General features: G+C 39.4%; 1 protein-coding gene across 1 annotated transcript in view; it reads left to right on the top strand.

Moving 5' to 3' along the window:
- The first annotated feature begins 12,933 nt into the window (after positions 1 to 12,933).
- The window catches only part of stk11ip (serine/threonine kinase 11 interacting protein), an 83,594-nt gene continuing 79,465 nt past the window's right edge, over positions 12,934 to 17,062 (top strand). The window contains exons 1-3 of the mRNA XM_034178251.1: positions 12,934 to 13,102; positions 13,294 to 13,364; positions 16,829 to 17,031. Of these exons, the coding sequence (XP_034034142.1) occupies positions 13,295 to 13,364; positions 16,829 to 17,031 (273 nt within the window). The 5' untranslated portion in view covers positions 12,934 to 13,102; position 13,294. The remainder of the gene's footprint in view (positions 13,103 to 13,293; positions 13,365 to 16,828; positions 17,032 to 17,062) is intronic.

Here is a 17,062-nt window from a genome sequence, read left to right as displayed (position 1 = left end):
CGTGATCGAAGCCATACTTGTGCACGCATACACACGCACACACACAGAGGCCATTTGGCTATTATAGTAAGTAAAGATAACATAAAATCCAACTGTATAGCATACGGCCAAAGTCACAGGTTTCGGAAGGGGGCCATGTGTAACTGAAAAATCTCCTACCACCACTACTACTACTACTTCTACTACTACTACTGCTACTACTACTGATAATAATAATAATAAGAATAACAATAATGACAATAATATAAAATCCAATAGTCAAAGCCACGGTTTTCTGAAGGGGGCCATACATAACTGAAATGAAAAACTACTACTACCACTGCTACTACTACTACTACTACTAATAATAATAATAATAATAATAATACGAGGTCTGTTAGAAAAGTATCGGACCTTTTTATTTTTTGCAAAAACCTGATCGATTTGAATCACGTGTGCTTGCATGAGCCAACCTTGAACCTGCGTGCGCATGCGTGAACTTTTTCACGCCTGTCGATTGCGTCATTTCCTGGGAAGCAGCCTTTGTGTGGGACGTGTGTTGTGTGCTCGGCAGATTTTCATTTCAAGGAAAAAAACAAAACAACTGGAGCAGCACCGCATCACATTTTGCCAGAAACTGGGCAACAGCCAGGTGGAAACCATTCGGATTATTCAGACGGCTTTCAGTGACGATCCTATGGGCATCACACAGATTAAGGAGCGGTACAGCTGGTTTAAAGACGTCCGCACAACGGCTCCAGGTGGCCATCAACATGCTGAAATGACCAGATCATTTCCAAAGTGAACGCTGTGGTGATGCAGGACTGTCGTGTGACTATCCAAGAAATTGCGGAAGAGGTGGACATCAGCACTTTTTCGGTACATTCCACTGTGACAGAAGATATGGCCATGAAAAGAGTGGCGGTGAAATTCATGCTGCTGCTGACGCCGGCGCAAAAGCGCCTCCGTGTTGAAGTCTCACAGGACATGCTGTGACATGCCCACCTCTTCCACAATTTCTCGGATAGTCACACGACTGTTTCCACCTGGCTGTCGTCCAGTTTCTGGCAAAATTTGATGCGGCGCTGCTCCAGTCATTCCGTCTTTTTCCTTGAAATGAAAATCCACCGAGCGCACAACACATGTCCTCACACAAAGGCTGCTTACCAGAAAATTATGCAATCGACAGGTGCGAAAAAGTTCACACATGCGCACGAAGGTTCAAGATTTGCTCATGCAAGCACACGTGATTCAAATCCATCAGGTTTTTGCAAAAAATAAAAAGGTCCGATACTTTTCTAACAGACCTCGTACATTGTCAGCTGGGTCTGGGAAAAGATGGTTACAGTATTAGCCTTGAAATGCTTTTAACATTCACTATATTTCACATTCAATTTCCTCAATAGATTGACCCCAATCAATTCTTATACCTCCGTCACACTGGAGCATGAACTGCATGATTGCCACAGGAACTGACATTCGAATGTCATTCATGTAATTTGTGCTGTATTCGAACGGCACTCGAACGCCTTGTACAGCATTCCTGCAGCAGCCGTCACATTCATGTGTCGCTCGAGCTGGGAAACATCCGAATGGTGATGGAATCAGTCGTACTGCATTCGTACTGCCGTAGGAATGGACATTCCAATGTCATTCATACAATTCAACCTGCAGTTGAATTGCATTCGACCTGCAGCACAAATTCCAAAATGCTGTACGAATTGTCATTGAACGACTTTCATGCAATTCATGCTGCATTCGAATTTGTCGGACAGCATTTGTGCGGCACTTAGGGAAATACACCAAATTGGCAGGCCAGCACAAATGTAGAGGACAAGCGTACTATTGTTGTGCTGCATTCGAACTGAGGAATATCCGTACGGTGGTTGTACTGTTGTGTTACTGCTAGCTCAAATGGCATTCGAACTGGCATCTGAAACGGCAACCCACCAACAATGGCAGCAGTCTGATCACGTAGGTATGTCCTGATTGTGCCCCCAATGAGCTGAACCCCCCCGCATCAATCAATCAATCAATCAACTTTTTTCTTGTATAGCGCCAAATCACAACAAACAGTTGCCCCAAGGCGCTCCACATTGCAAGGCAAGGCCATACAATAATTATGAAACACAGTCTACGTCTAAAGCAACATAACCAAGGGATGGTCCAGGGTCACCCGATCCAGCCCTAACTATAAGCCTTAGCGAAAAGGAAAGTTTTAAGCCTAATCTTAAAAGTAGAGAGGGTATCTGTCTCCCTGATCTGAATTGGGAGCTGGTTCCACAGGAGAGGAGCCTGAAAGCTGAAGGCTCTGCCTCCCATTCTACTCTTACAAACCCTAGGAACTACAAGTAAGCCCGCAGTCTGAGAGCGAAGCGCTCTAATGGGGTAATATGGTACTACGAGGTCCCTAAGATAAGATGGGACCTGATTATTCAAAACCTTATAAGTAAGAAGAAGAATTTTAAATTCTATTCTAGCATTAACAGGAAGCCAATGAAGGGAGGCCAACACGGGTGAGATATGCTCTCTCCTGCTAGTCCCCGTCAGTACTCTAGCTGCAGCATTCTTTTCGGTACACAAAGGAAATATCGTAATGTGCAAAGTTGTGACATGCAATCATCATGTGCACTAGATGTGATTATTGCACAATTACCCAAATACACCATGTGATACAGTGAGTCAGCACATCTCCGTGACATGTTGACACACAATGCGGCCGTGTGGACGAGGCCTAACAGCCATGATGATATGATATTACAGATGAATCCTCTGACACATGAGGTGGACTGATGATGGCTGTGTGATTACATGCTCAATCTATACCGCGATCACAGGTGCTGCATCAGCGAGTCAGTGCGTCTCAGAGCCGGCTGACGGGGCTGTCACTGTGATGCTGTGCATCACATGACGTGTTTGACTGTGGCATAAAACAAGTTTAAAAGACAAGAAAATAAAAGATGACAGGTTGAATCTGCACCCCTGCTGAGGAAGAGGAGACTTTGGAGGATGAAAAGAGGGTCATCTGTGCTCTGGACTCCAAATGCACACACGCTGATGCACACAGACATATGCCCACGGATCAAGTCCCACTGGAGTGGAGTCCACGATCGATGTTAACACCCACTTAAAAAATTTCAGTACTGACAAAACTGGCCGGCGTGGCTGTTTCGTTTTATTTATTTTTTCTTGAAATTTTTGCAGAGAAGCATTGCATAAAGCAACACTACATTTTGGATTCCAGGGTGCAAAGAGTGCTGCGTTTGGTTGCTTTGCATGGTTGTTGGTGGTGATGCTTGCAAAATTGTTGTTTTTTTTTTTCCATAAATCAGGCGCAGCTGTGTAGCTATAAATGACTGTTCTCCACACTTCCCTGTTGGCCAGTTGGATATCTGCATCAAATGTCATCAGCAGCTTTACCAGCTCCAGGTTTCCGTCAATGTCGGACTGGTGGAGCGCTGTCTGTCCTACAGGGCCAAAGGAGTTGACATTCAAAGTTTGTCATGTTCTGCAGCAAGGAGTGCAGCTCCATGGTGTTGCCTTTCTTCAGCGCTTCTTGGAAAACCCACTGCGGCGCGGAACATGTCGACACGTCCGCCTGGCTCATGATTGCGGCTCCGCTGGAAGGAGTTGGACAAAGTAATCCTGCCTGCACACTAAAGCTGATAATAATCATCTGCACCTGTCGAGTGTCTCTGCTCAGTGCTACAGGTGGGTTAAGACCAGTCTTTAATATCTTTAATATGATACGACACCGAGCAGTGTGACACGGCAGGTCTTCAAAAGAGCGGACCACAGCGCTCGGCCTGCCACACTAAAAATTGGTCCCCCCTGCCTTCACTGCTCATGCATCATTTGGGACCACAGTAGCACATCTGAGTCTGACTCTGTACACCCAAAGCGATCAAATGGAATAATGTGATTATTAATCATCAGATGACAAAGTAAAACCTCTTACATCATTCTAAAGTCAGTTTTGAGAAGAAACAAGGCCGTTTTAAGCAAAAACAAGGCGATAATTGGTGAGTCGCTCTGAAATGATGGCGCAGCAGCAGCACGTCTGAGTTTGACGTACTGCTTTTGCGCTGTGATCGCTTCCTCCGTCTTTTATCATGAAATATTGCTGAATTTATGTGGAAATGATTGTGGTACAAAAGCTTCAGATATCTGTCACTGAAATAGGAGATGACTTGAGTGCAGTTTTAAGCAGAAACGGGGTGATAATTGGTGAATCACTGCTGACGCACAGAAATGACGCTGCTGATGCATGCACAGGACCGATTTTCAAGGGGGACCGTTCGGTCGGCGACACCGGCATTGTGGGGTTTCATGCCGTGTTGTTTTTAATTCCTTGTCTTTTTTATTTTATTGTGTTTTTATTCTTTCGTGGGGGAAGGTTTATGTCCACATTCGACTTGCACTCTGGGTAGTTCACCTGGATTCGGGTGCTGCTGCACTCCTTATTGCGTGAATCATTCGTGTTGGCTCGGTCCCACATTCTGGGTATTCATGCACGGCTGTATGAAAGTCTATCCCGTATGAATGCAGCGCAAATTCTGTTTGTTTTTCCGATTCTAGTGATTCATACAGCATTCATGCTCTAGTGTGACGGGGCCCTTAGTTTGAGTCGTGGTGGCACCAGACCAAGCAGCCCATCCCACACTTCCCTATCATTGGCCAAGTCCTGTAACTCTTCCCACAAAACAAATGAATGAATTCTTGGGTATTAGCAGTTTCATGCAATAAAAAAAAAAAATTGAAATTACGCATATTTGAAAGAAGATTATGTAAATGTTTGTGGAATGGTGTTTTATAAAAATAAATCACAACTCAAATGTCAAATTAACGTGAATAACATTAAACCAAACTAAGCATATTTCTAAATATAATCACATTTTTAATTTAGTTTAAAAAACAAGTGATAGTCCAAAAGATTTGACTGTTAGATGATTTTAGATGAGGTTAGATGATTTTAAAAATGATAATACATTTATTCTTATTCTTATTCTTCAAGTGAAGCTCCATGTATTTAACATTGCACTGTTAAAATCTTACATTTAACTGAATAATTAAAATAATAATAATAAATGTATTTTTCCTTTTCCAAAACCCAGAAATTATCAGACACAATCTTACAAAAGAAGAAAAAAAACCAAACAGCAACAAAAACAAAACACAATGCTATAAGCGTTGCTGTAAGACAGAAACGCATTACATATTGTGTAATGTAATTTATGAAAGCATAAAATTCCATAAAAAAATAAAACATACAGTTTTTAGAGGAGCTGTAACATCTGGTCTACAGATGAAAAATGACATTCTAACCACCACATGCATGATACCTCTCTTAAATAAAGCAATAAAACCAGATGGAAAAATCACAATAGTGCGCTATCTTCAATAAATTACCTTTACACGTGTAAGTATGCTCAGTCAGGAGGCACAGATGTTCTGAACAAATTACGTTTGGCATCCCCCTCTGCTGGTTACTTCATTTTCCTCTCAGATGTGGCTGAATTAATTTTGCAGACGGCGTTTAATTGTCTCATGCAGCAGGGAAAAGACATGTTTCAAACCTTGGAAAAAAATTGACATCATCAATATCGTCATCAACGACCTGTCATTTTCCTCTCAGCTCCTGTCCCACAGCTGACCTATGACCTCACGGGGAAGAAGATGATTTGTAACATTCTGCTTTTTGTTGCTATGGAAGCGTTACCTCGCCCTTGGCAGTGATTTTATGTGCAGGATGCGGCTAAATCATTATACATACTGTGGCTTTTTTGTTTCTGTCAGCATGTGGCCCACCAAAACTCCAGGAACGCATAAATAAACAAACAAACAAACAAAAAGACTATGTGCAGAGCATTCCTTGCATGGAAATCCTTCTCCACTTTGGCTGACATGTCCATTGACACTCAATTAAAAGCCGCCAGCTGTTTCCAGCTTATATTGCTGTGTACAGTAAAGCTTCTGTGTACGTATGCAGTAGTGTTTCCTATCGATCGGCGAGGCCAAGCCTTGAGGTGTCGCGCTTACCCACCGAACAAACGCCTATTAACCCCGTCCAGTGGGGTAGACTAATCGCTGTTTATCCAGGGGTCCAGAAATAGACGCGGCGTGTGTAACCTTGCTCTGCAGCACAAACGGAATCGCAGATATAAATGCAGATTATTTTGTTTTGCGGGTGCCTCCCCCTGATTTAAAGCTATTTGGCCCTATTTACAATTGGCATCCTCGATTGAAGGCGTCTTGTATCTCGGGGCTGAGAGTCAGGAGGATGCCCAGAGGCCTGTTTGCACACGGAACCTCATATGTCATCTTGTGAAACCGTGGATGGAAAAGCAGTGCACAACGAGGCCCACCGTTTTATAAATACAAGCCTGGGGGCGAGGATTTGTGTCTGGGACGGCCACCGGCTAATAGGCCCAACTGGCCGCAGCATCTGCCCGTGTGTGCAAAGTAATCCCAACCAAGGTCAGTTCCGTAAATTCCTCCCCGTGGAGTTGTTAAGTAAACACAAACTCTGTATAAACTCTGCATTGATTGAGGAAGGTATGCGATCAGTATCAGACTGTGTAGAAGCACTTATGTGCCTAAAACAGTAACCCTTACCAAAAACAGCAGACTTTGTCAAATAAATCACAAGTTTACTTCAGATATTTGTAAGTGTACTATTTAAATACTTTTTGCAACTACATTGTCCCACTTTTTATGAATGCATACTTGTTAGTGTAGTAAAGTTTGGGTGCACAGTTAGTTTTACTTTACAGTGCAAGTGAACTTATATGTAATAGTTACACACTCATAAACCACTTATTCACTTGTGAAAGTACACTTACCAAAAGCACTTTAGTGATATTCTCGTCTGATTTTCTTGTGAGTATAAGCTCAGTATGCTTTAAGTACAGTGCATCCGGAAAGTATTCACAGGGCTTCACTTTTTTAACATTTTGTTGTTACAGCCTTATACACAATACCCCAATAATGATCATGTGAAAAATGTTGTTTTTTTGTTGTTTTTTTTTAGATTTCTGCAAATTTAACAAACAAAACAAACATAAGAAAATGTGGACTAAATGAAGCACTGTGAATACTTTCTGGATGCACTGTAAACGTGAATTTAGTTCCTAAATAATCCATAAATGCAAAGGCCATTCTCTGCACTTAAAACAACATAAAATGAACATTGTATGACTGTGTAGGTCTTGATATCACCACTGTCAAATATACACATTTGAGTGTTAGTGTAGCAAAGTTTGGGTGTAGTTAGTTTTACTTTACAGTGCAAGTGAACTTACATTTATTCATTATACACTCATAAACCACTTATTCACTTATGAAAGTACACTTACCAAAAGCACTTTAGTGATATTCTCGTCTGATTTTCTTGTGAGTATAAGCTCAGTATGCTTTAAGTACAGAAAGTATTCACAGGGCTTCACTTTTTCAACATAATGATCATGTGAAAAAAGGTTGTTGGTTTTTTTTAGATTTTTGCAAATTTAACAAACAAAACAAAACAAACACAAGAAAATGTGGAAGAAGTGAAGCACTGTGAATACTTTCTGGATGCACTGTAAATGTGAATTTAGTTCCTAAATAGTCCATAAATGCAAAGGCCATTCTCTGCACTTAAAACGAACATAAAATGAACATTGTATGACTGTGTAGGTCTTGATATCATCACTGTCAAATATACACATTTGAGAGCGGCTGCTATATTTTTTTTTAAGCACAATACTGTTGTGAAAAAGGAACTCAAAAGAAAAGCCTAAACAGCTTTCCTGCATGCACACTTCACTAACTCTGCAACAGATTCCTTTTAGCCGGTGCAACATGGCAGTGAATGGAAATGTTTACTAAATTACAGTGTATAAATCCTTACATGGAAATGTTCACATCACAAGTCCCAAACGGAAAAATGCTTAGGAATGTGTGTGTGTGTGTTTGCTGCGTAGCAACAAGTAATGAAAGTGCAAATTAGGAAAGTTATTTATTTATTATTTATTTATTTATTTTTGCTTTATTTGCTCATCAAAATCTTTGTGAAACTCTTTTTACGGCCCCACAGAGTTCCATACTGTTCAGTAAAATGAATAAAGACCTGCACAAACAGCTCCAGGGATGTGTTGCATATTAAATGTTGATTTTTACAGCTTTAAAACCAACAATTTGTAGTTTTTAACCTGGCTGTATTCTGCAATCAGCATTCATTTTTTTCCCTGTAAGAAAGCTGAGTTCCTCACTTTTTCCAAATCAGCCCACGATGTTAAGATGAGGTAAACTCATACTAAACTTGATTGAATCTGTTTGAGTACAGCTGAGAGCTTTGTAATGTCATTTAAAGTGTATTAATTCACCAGCCTCGTGGCGGGTCAGCATCCAAGAAGCCATAGACAGTGACGACATTCAGTTGTGTGATAAATCGAATATTGTAATGCAGGTGGGATACGAGCCTGAATTTGTGCAAATTAACAGATTTCATTCATTAAAACCTGCACCACCATGTATAAATGCCACTAAAGGAATATGCAACTTGGTTTCTTCAATGCAGGGTTGGAATATCTGCATGAAATGTTAAAAATGAGTTTGGCTCTCAGGATGAAAAATAAGAGCTGACATAATTTGAAACTAGAAAAGAAGCATGTGTAATCTCTTAATGTCTAACGCACAGTGTAACTGAGTATTTAGATATGTGGATGTTAATTTCATTCCAGTGCTCTGGAGTCTGCTTACAATAGTGCACCTCTCAGTGGTGACCTGCAGTAATGACACAAGGAAGCAGGTTGACCTCGTAACTTTAAAAATGACCCGGCTCCATTCGGTGTACTGGTAAGTCATCGTGCATCGTGCACAGCCCATGCATGTGACACACCTGACTGCAGCTGCAGCTACTATTAAACTTTATTAAAGTTACTGTGTGCAGGATTTACTGTCATCTCGTGGTGAGGATGCTGTTTGCATGTTTGTGTTTTAAAATTTAATTCAGTGATTAATTTATATTTTGTAGTAGTTATCATGGGTATATGTATATTTTTATATACGTATGTATACATATTTACTTTTTTGATAAAGAGGTGACTTCAATTTTTCAATTTCAATTTATTTACTTTTTTGATAAAGAGGTGACTTCAATTTTTCAATTTCAATTTATTTTCATTTATATAGCGTCAAATCACAACAGGGTTGCCTCAAGGCGCTTCACACAGGTAAGGTCTAACCTTACTAACCCCCAGAGCAAAAGTGGTAAGGAAAAACTTCCTCTGAGGAAGAAATCTCAAGCAGACCAGACTCAAAGGGGTGACCCTCTGCTTGGGCCATGATACAAACATAAATTACAGAACAATTCACGGACGAATATACAAGAAATGCTGTTGGTGTACAGGACAGGAGGATCGCCAACACGAATACAACTCCCATCTCTGGATGGAGCTGCACTTTAAACAGAGGGAGAAAAAAAAAATCAGGCATCAGAAAGACAAAAAAAACCAAAACAATACTGTATAATTTGCCACCATTAATCAAGAAAAACAGAAGAAATACTAAGGTGATTGCCGGTCATAAATGCTATGGCCGGCAAATGGCCAAAAGCTTATAAATGCCCACCCGCATTTATAAGGTTTTGCTTCTGCCTACACCCTTTCGGGCACATGGGTGCGTTGTTGGATTGTTTTATTTTAATGAGTTTTCTTTGTTATTTTGGGTCTGTGTGTGCCAAATAAATGAATTAATGAATTCATTCAGTCATTTAATTCATTCATTCAATCATTTATTCAGGATGTAAACTGCATTATACGTTACCGGTCACAATTTTGTAACCAGTTACATTTTTTGCTTCTTTGGCGACTGGAATTCATTCTTCTTCTTCACTTGCGCAAAATGTATAATCTTCCATTTCTCAGAAATGAGGGTTCTCAAACTTATTAGTCTGCACTAGCAACCAGTAGACAATGAAGAAGGGAGGCACTGAGAAAAACGAGAAAAGGAAGAGTAAGTATGTCCCTTCTGAGCTACATGGGACCACCTCCCGCTCCCATGCAGCTATGAAGGGCTCATAATTAGCTCATGAAAACCAAAATATTCTCATGGTGCATTTCGTATAATATGATATGAAAGGTTAAGTGTTACATTTTGTGCATATACCTATGAATTCCTGCAACACACTTTTCACTTAAAACATTCAAAATGCACATTTGTGTTTTGTTTGCCGTTAGGCTTAACGTTAGAATAGCCACAATAATAACAAAAAGATGACTTAACACTTCATTTTGCTCAGATAATGCACCATATTAGTGTTGGTGATGGTATCATTGACTCTTAGCCATGGGCACAATTTGGTGGGGGATAGGGGGGACATGTCCCCCCCACCTTTTCAACTGGGGGGACAGAATATGGTATGTCCCCCCCCCACCTTCTGACATATATGTGTGTACTTGAAACATGCCATGTCAGTCTTATGTGCAAAACCATGTCAGAATAGTATCTTTTTTTCCTGCAAGTTTGTATTTTTAGCAGCATTGACTTGTTTACACCTGCTTCTTGTTTGTCACATTCGGAATTTTCTGGGACTGCATTTGCCCAGATTTGAAACCAAAAATAGTTGCCTCTAGGGACTAGTGTCTACACATAAGTATCAATGGACCATATGCTAATTTACTAAATTCTGAGAGTTAGAAAAGGAAATCTGAAAAGCTATCTGGGACCTCAGAAAGCCCATCTGCAATTATTGCTTGATCTCCAAAATCAGTCTATGCAAGCGAAATTATGTTCAGTATGAGTGTTGTCATTAGTGCCACTTCAAAAATTAAATTCACGATAATTATTTTATCCTAAACTTATGATCTGTTGTTTTTTCAAACTTATGCAAAAACAAATCTTGAGAAAAAAAATACAGTATGCGATAGTTAATAATTAAGAGCCTGTTCTTTCATATTTATGAATACATTTTACCACATTGCAGTTGTTGTTTTTTTAATGAAAACTCAACCTATCATTCTTTTTGAGTTCTACACATTTGGTGATACCTTATTTACACCAGGATGTTAATAAAATCAATGCTGGCTATTCTCAGAATAAAGTACTTATATCCACAGTTTCAACTTGCATAAGTCAAATGGTGTCCACTTTATGGTCTTCTCAAAACATTAAAATTACTGTTCTGGATGCTCAGAATGCATCTGAGCAACCGTTGGCTTCTGGGTGCCTAAAGCGGCCCCCAGACCCTCAGCCTATGGGCTTCGGCCCTGCGGGCCTCGCACTTTGTCCCCCCAATTTCTAGTTCTAAACTGCGCCCTTGCTCTTAGCAGAAAATACATGGGATACATATGAAATCCGCACAAAAAATACGTCAGAACATATAATAATTGTACATTGTTTTTCGTGAGACAGGTTGAGAAAACACATTGATTTGTTGCTGCGGGTAATTTACACACAAATGAACAGATGCTTATAAATGACATATTCCATTTATGCTAATAGTCAGCCTGAAATTCTACACACTGTAGCTTTATTACATCCCCCAAGGATGTAATAAAATCATGAGTGTTTATTTGTCTGTCTGTTAACAGGATTACATCAAAGCTACTGACTGATTTTGATGACATTTTTACCACAGACAGGTATTAGGCCATAGAAGACTCCACTAATTACCTCCATTTTGTAGGTAATCTGGATCCGGATTCAGGCTCAGGATTTCACTTTTTTGAAGGATTACGTCAAAACTACTTCACAGATTCTCACCAAATTTGCACCACCAATAGATATTAGGGCAATGAAGACGCCATTAAATTTTGGAGATGATCTGGATCCGGATTCTGGCTCAGGATTTCACGTTATATAGGCTTTGAAGGATTACATCAAAACTACTTCACGGATTCTCACCAAGTTTGCACCACCGATAGATATTAGGCCATGGAAGTCTCCATTAAATTTTGGAGGTGATCCGGATCCAGATTCTGGATCAAGATTTCACTTGATATAGGCTTTGAAGGATTATGTCAAAACTACTGCATGGATTTAGAGGAAATTTTCACCACAGATAGATATTAGGTCATGGAAGACTCCATTAAAGTTTGAAGCGGATCAGGATCAAAATCATGATTCTGGATCATTTCTTATGTAAACCAGGAAGTACCAAGACTCTCAAGACTTGGACTTTTACTCTCGTGCAAAAGTATTGACTCCACTAAACACATCATGACTCCATGAGCTCTTCCCAGGGATCTCTCGATCTCAAGGGCCGAGGACACAGAGTCATGAACGTCGCTGTCGAGATAAGACAATGTCTCTTCAATTTCTACACTTTCACTTCACACAATGCTCAAGACGCCACTGGAACCTTGATCTTAGTCTCAATCCAGGACAGTCACAAACAGACATCCCCGATTCCTCAGTTAGCTTCACAAGTACTTCAATCAGGGTATCAGCTGATTCTGCAAAGATCACAACAAAGTTCAGTAAACCTTTTCTCACCAACAAAATCACCAAAGGTTTTCACAACCTTATCACTATAGAGGAATAAAAGTGCCAAAATTAAATAGATAAATATGTCATTAAATAATTACTTAAATGTGTCATTAATTAATTAAAATTGTATAATAATTACTTAGTGGCATCATTAATTAATTTAAATTGGAGGAGTAAAAGTGCCAAAATTAAATAATTAAATACATCATTAAATAGTTACTTAAATGTGTAATTAATTACTTAAATGTGCCATTAGTTAAGTAAAATTGGAATTAAATACATAATTATTTCACTATTTAATTATTTCATGGTCAAAAACATATATAATTATTTTTCTATGTAATAAGCGATTTCATGATCATTAATTCAAACAAGAATGAATTTGAGCTAAAGTAGTTGGAGTTCCTTTTGCAAGTATTAATTGCCGTGAGACGCCACAAGCGAGAAATAGCGTTTTGTGACTTTTGACACAAAGGGGCCACCGTACTAGCAATAACTTGTCATGTGATGTTCAAAATGTCAACATCATTGTGTGCTGCACTAAATGTCGTTTTTCTTCATGTATAAAGAAGAATATATTATAATACTAATTTCTTGAAGTTGTTTTTAAAGTAACTTCATGTCAGTTGTTTGTTTTTCGGCTGTCACTGCGCAGGTATGTCGTTTAAGTACCGGGAAGTAAGTGGTGAATGCTAATGTTAGCTTATGTTTAGCTTGTAAATACGCAGATAGTTTTAAAGATAAAAGTGGAAACGGAAATGTTTGTTTATCTGCGAACGCAGAGAGACGGACGGGCTGTAAATGTTTGTTCTAGCAGCTTGGTTTGTGTGTGTGATGTTGTTCCAGGATGGACGTGAGGTCTCACTCTGCTCGGTCCTCTCTGGTTCTCAGCTTGGCCGCTCTGCTCCGGAATGACGGTGCAGTTTGACACAAACAAACATATCTGCACCAAATCTTTCTGCAAATAATACAATATTAACTGCAAAGTAATGTTCGAAAAATAGTCAGCCCTGCACATTTATCTCTTTACATAGACAAAGTGATGTCTTTAGATGTTTTGACCAGTCGCCCAAATAAGATATTTTTTGTTCCATGCAGTATGTGAATATTCCAGAACCTGAACCATACTGGAATTCTGTTACTGCACAAGACGTTTGAAAGTATGCAAATAGAAGCTGTGGTCTAGACACAGAAGTATTTACAAATCTTTTATGCATTTAAGAAACATGAAACACTAAAAATATCACCAGTGTTGGCACAGTTACTTTGAAAGGTAAATTTTACAGTTGCTGGATACAGTTACTTCATTAGCAGCTGCAGACTACTTATCGGCAGCTGCTGAATGTAACTAATAAAGTAACCAATAATCTAACTTGATTGCAAATGCTGAGTACTCAATCTTCAGAGTAACCATAGTGCAGCAGATAAGAGAATAATTAGAGTGGAATCCTGCAAATGGTGATAAAAGCATCAAATTCAGCAGAAATAGTCCTCAGACAATCCTCTTTTGAAAAAACCGATTGGCCACTTGAATTTTCAGTTGGCACTCAGGTAGAGGTTTGAAGAATTACACAGAATTACACTCCAATCATATTGAAACCTATGCCACATTATTTGCCTGATCATAAAGATTCCAAAAAGGTATGGTTTGGATAGTCTGTAACTGAATTCTATGGAGTTACGGGATAAAACAGCAAGAATGGTGACAAAGGTCAGTATTGGTTTGTACAGGGGTCAAAATTTAAAGTTGCTTCAATTTTGGTAAAAAGTGATGCAAATTACTAGTTAACACGGTTTTAAAAAGGAATAGTTTGGACCATGTATCATCCTTACTTATCACGTTACAGGGTAACATGTCACATGTCATAGAATCCAATAGACGTAGACCTTTACTTTGGAGACCAAGCATTCAACACTGTCAAAACTATTCCATTTATTAATCCTGTTAGCTCAACCAATAATTTGCATCACTTTTACCAAAATTGGAGCAGCTTTAACTTTTGACCCCTGTACAAAATGAAACTGAGCTTTGTCACCATTCTTGCTGTTTTTATCCTGTAACTCCATAGAATTCAGTCACAGATAGTCCAAACTATACCTTTTTGGAATCTTTATGATCAGGCAAATAATGTGGTATATTTTTCAATATGATTGGAGCCCTGTGTAATTCTTCAATTGACCCTACCTGACCACCAATTGAAAAGTCAAGTGGCCAATTGTTTTTTTTTTTTGTTTGTTTGTTTTCCAAAAGAGGAGTGTCTAAGGAGTATTTCTGTGGCAACACTTTTATCAACATAACTCTAAACCTTTTACGTTAAAGCAGTTTTTCAAGCTTGTCAAGTAGCTGAGCCTATTGTGACACTAGAAGCCCTTTTAGGAAGGAAATGGTTACAGTTATGGCAGCCTTAACTCTAAAGCTTGGAGCTATGCTTACAATTGATGTTCTGTGACGCTGTGCTCATTGCTAACTCCTCATCGGTATAGTGGTAAGTGTCCCTGCTTGTCATGCGGGAGACCGGATTTGATTCGCTGACGGGGAGAACAAGCCTGTTTTTTCACTCCCTTCTTATCAACCAACCAACATTTCTTGTTACCTCTGCCAACAAAGTTGGAGGAGGTTGTTATCACCCCTGTTTGTTTGTCTGTTTGTTTATGAACAGCCTGGAGCCCACAGTTTTTCATATATCGTTATGAAACTTTTACTGAAGATTTATATCCTGATAGACAAGAACTGATTAAATTTTCAAGGTCATAGATTAAAGGGCAAAGTCAGGAAAATTCTTGGAAAATTGGAAACATCCCTATCCTTTAACATTGAACGCATTTCCAAAACTTGATAACTCTGTCAAAAAAGATGCCATTTCTTTCATATTTGAGAAAGTTATGTAGGATGGTATCCTTTATCGACTGGTAAAGTTTGATCCGGTGTCGCGGACCGAACGGTCCTCAAGCCACTTCTAACAGCACTTTAACCTTGAAAATATTTTCCAAGGTAAGAGTTTGTGAAATTGTCAGTGTTGGTGGACATTTGCACTTTATGATTTTGGTGCTCCAGTTAGGTTTGGGTTATTTGGACTATTAAGGTTAGCGTTAAGGTGTTACGTCACTGCCGTAATGAAAACAACCTAACAGCACATACTTAGAGTTACCATAACAGTATCCATGGGCTTTTAGAAACGATGTGACTCTTGACACGGTACTGTATTTCACCACTTCATATGGCATCGAGTAAAAAAAAAAAGAAAAAAGAAACGCCCTGATTATCAAGCGACAAACAGGGACATCATGGTTTTGAAGCTGTATTGTAGACGATGAATTTTAAGCCAAAAACGTATGGTTATGGTTGTACATGAGCCATTGTTTACATATGGTTCCGTTTAAACAGTAATGACCTTTAAGAAATTGAAAAAAAAAAACTTTCAGGAGTGCAAAGAATTCTAAGTTTATAGCGAAGGAACTGAGCAGATTCTCCTCTTTCAGGTGCTAAATGATCATTTTTCTTGTAAATAACTCCACTATTTGGGCAGCATGGTGATCAAGTGCTCAGTGCATTTGCTTCCAAACCAGAAGTTCCTGATTTAAGACTACAAGTGGTACCAGTGGCATGTCATATGGAGTTGCGTCAGGAGGGTTAGGGTTGGTGTAATCTGTTATCTGGTGTAAAAAAACAAAAACAAAATGCAGATCTACATATATCGTATGTGCTGTGGTGACCCCGAGCACAAAGACTGAAGCTGAAAAGAACTTCCTTTACCTGTCAGCTATAATCATTATTTAAGCAGTTGAGTTTAGCTAATATTTGTGGAGCAGCTCTGGCCAGGATGGCATCATAAAATGTCAGTAACAGTAAAACAATACAGACCCTACATGTGGAATTTACACTTAAAAAGTGATGATGTGTTCACAACTGGCCAAATCTTATATGTTCAGCCAGTGACAAAACTTTTGTGATTTTTACTTCTGTACTCCACAGTAGCAGTTGAAAGGAAAAAAAAAATACATAAATCAGGATTTGCTTGTAGTGTAGAATGTGATATATTTGTGAAACTGTTTGAACTGAAGCTAAAAGTCCACACGGCAATGTAATTTTGATTGTTTCCTTTTAAGGCCACTGTGGTGTACAGAGCCAAAATCACAACAAAAGGTCACCACTGTCCAAATATTTATGGACCCGACTGTCTGTTTAAAAGTGAACCATTGTGACACCATTTTTGATGTAAGTGACAAAAGTGGAATAATTGTCAAATTTGTTGGGTTACACTCTTCAAGGCATTTGTATCTGGGTCAGGATTATGTTTGAGTCTCATCACGCATATTAACTTGTCATCTGCTTCACAACAAGACAAGTCTGTGATTCTGTACATTTTCGAACCCACTCCAGGTGACTTGGTGCTGGATGGTAGCAGCACGCTGACGTTGCCGGTGACCATCTTGCAGCAGTTAACCAAGCTGTTTGGACAGTATTTGCAGTTGAGGAGTCAGCAGCACGGCTTCCTGGCGCTGCCCTCCCACCCAGCGGAAACCGACTCCCTGCTGCAGTTGCAGTTTCTGTTCGATGTCCTGCAGAAGACCATCTCTCTTAAGGTGAGCTTGGGGAACTAATGTATCTCTAATG

The sequence above is a fragment of the Thalassophryne amazonica genome, chromosome 1 (genome assembly GCF_902500255.1).
Source record: "Thalassophryne amazonica chromosome 1, fThaAma1.1, whole genome shotgun sequence".
Lineage (NCBI taxonomy): Eukaryota > Metazoa > Chordata > Actinopteri > Batrachoidiformes > Batrachoididae > Thalassophryne > Thalassophryne amazonica.
The sequence above is the reverse complement of the archived record's forward strand: the minus strand, read 5'-3'. Positions and strand labels throughout refer to the sequence as shown.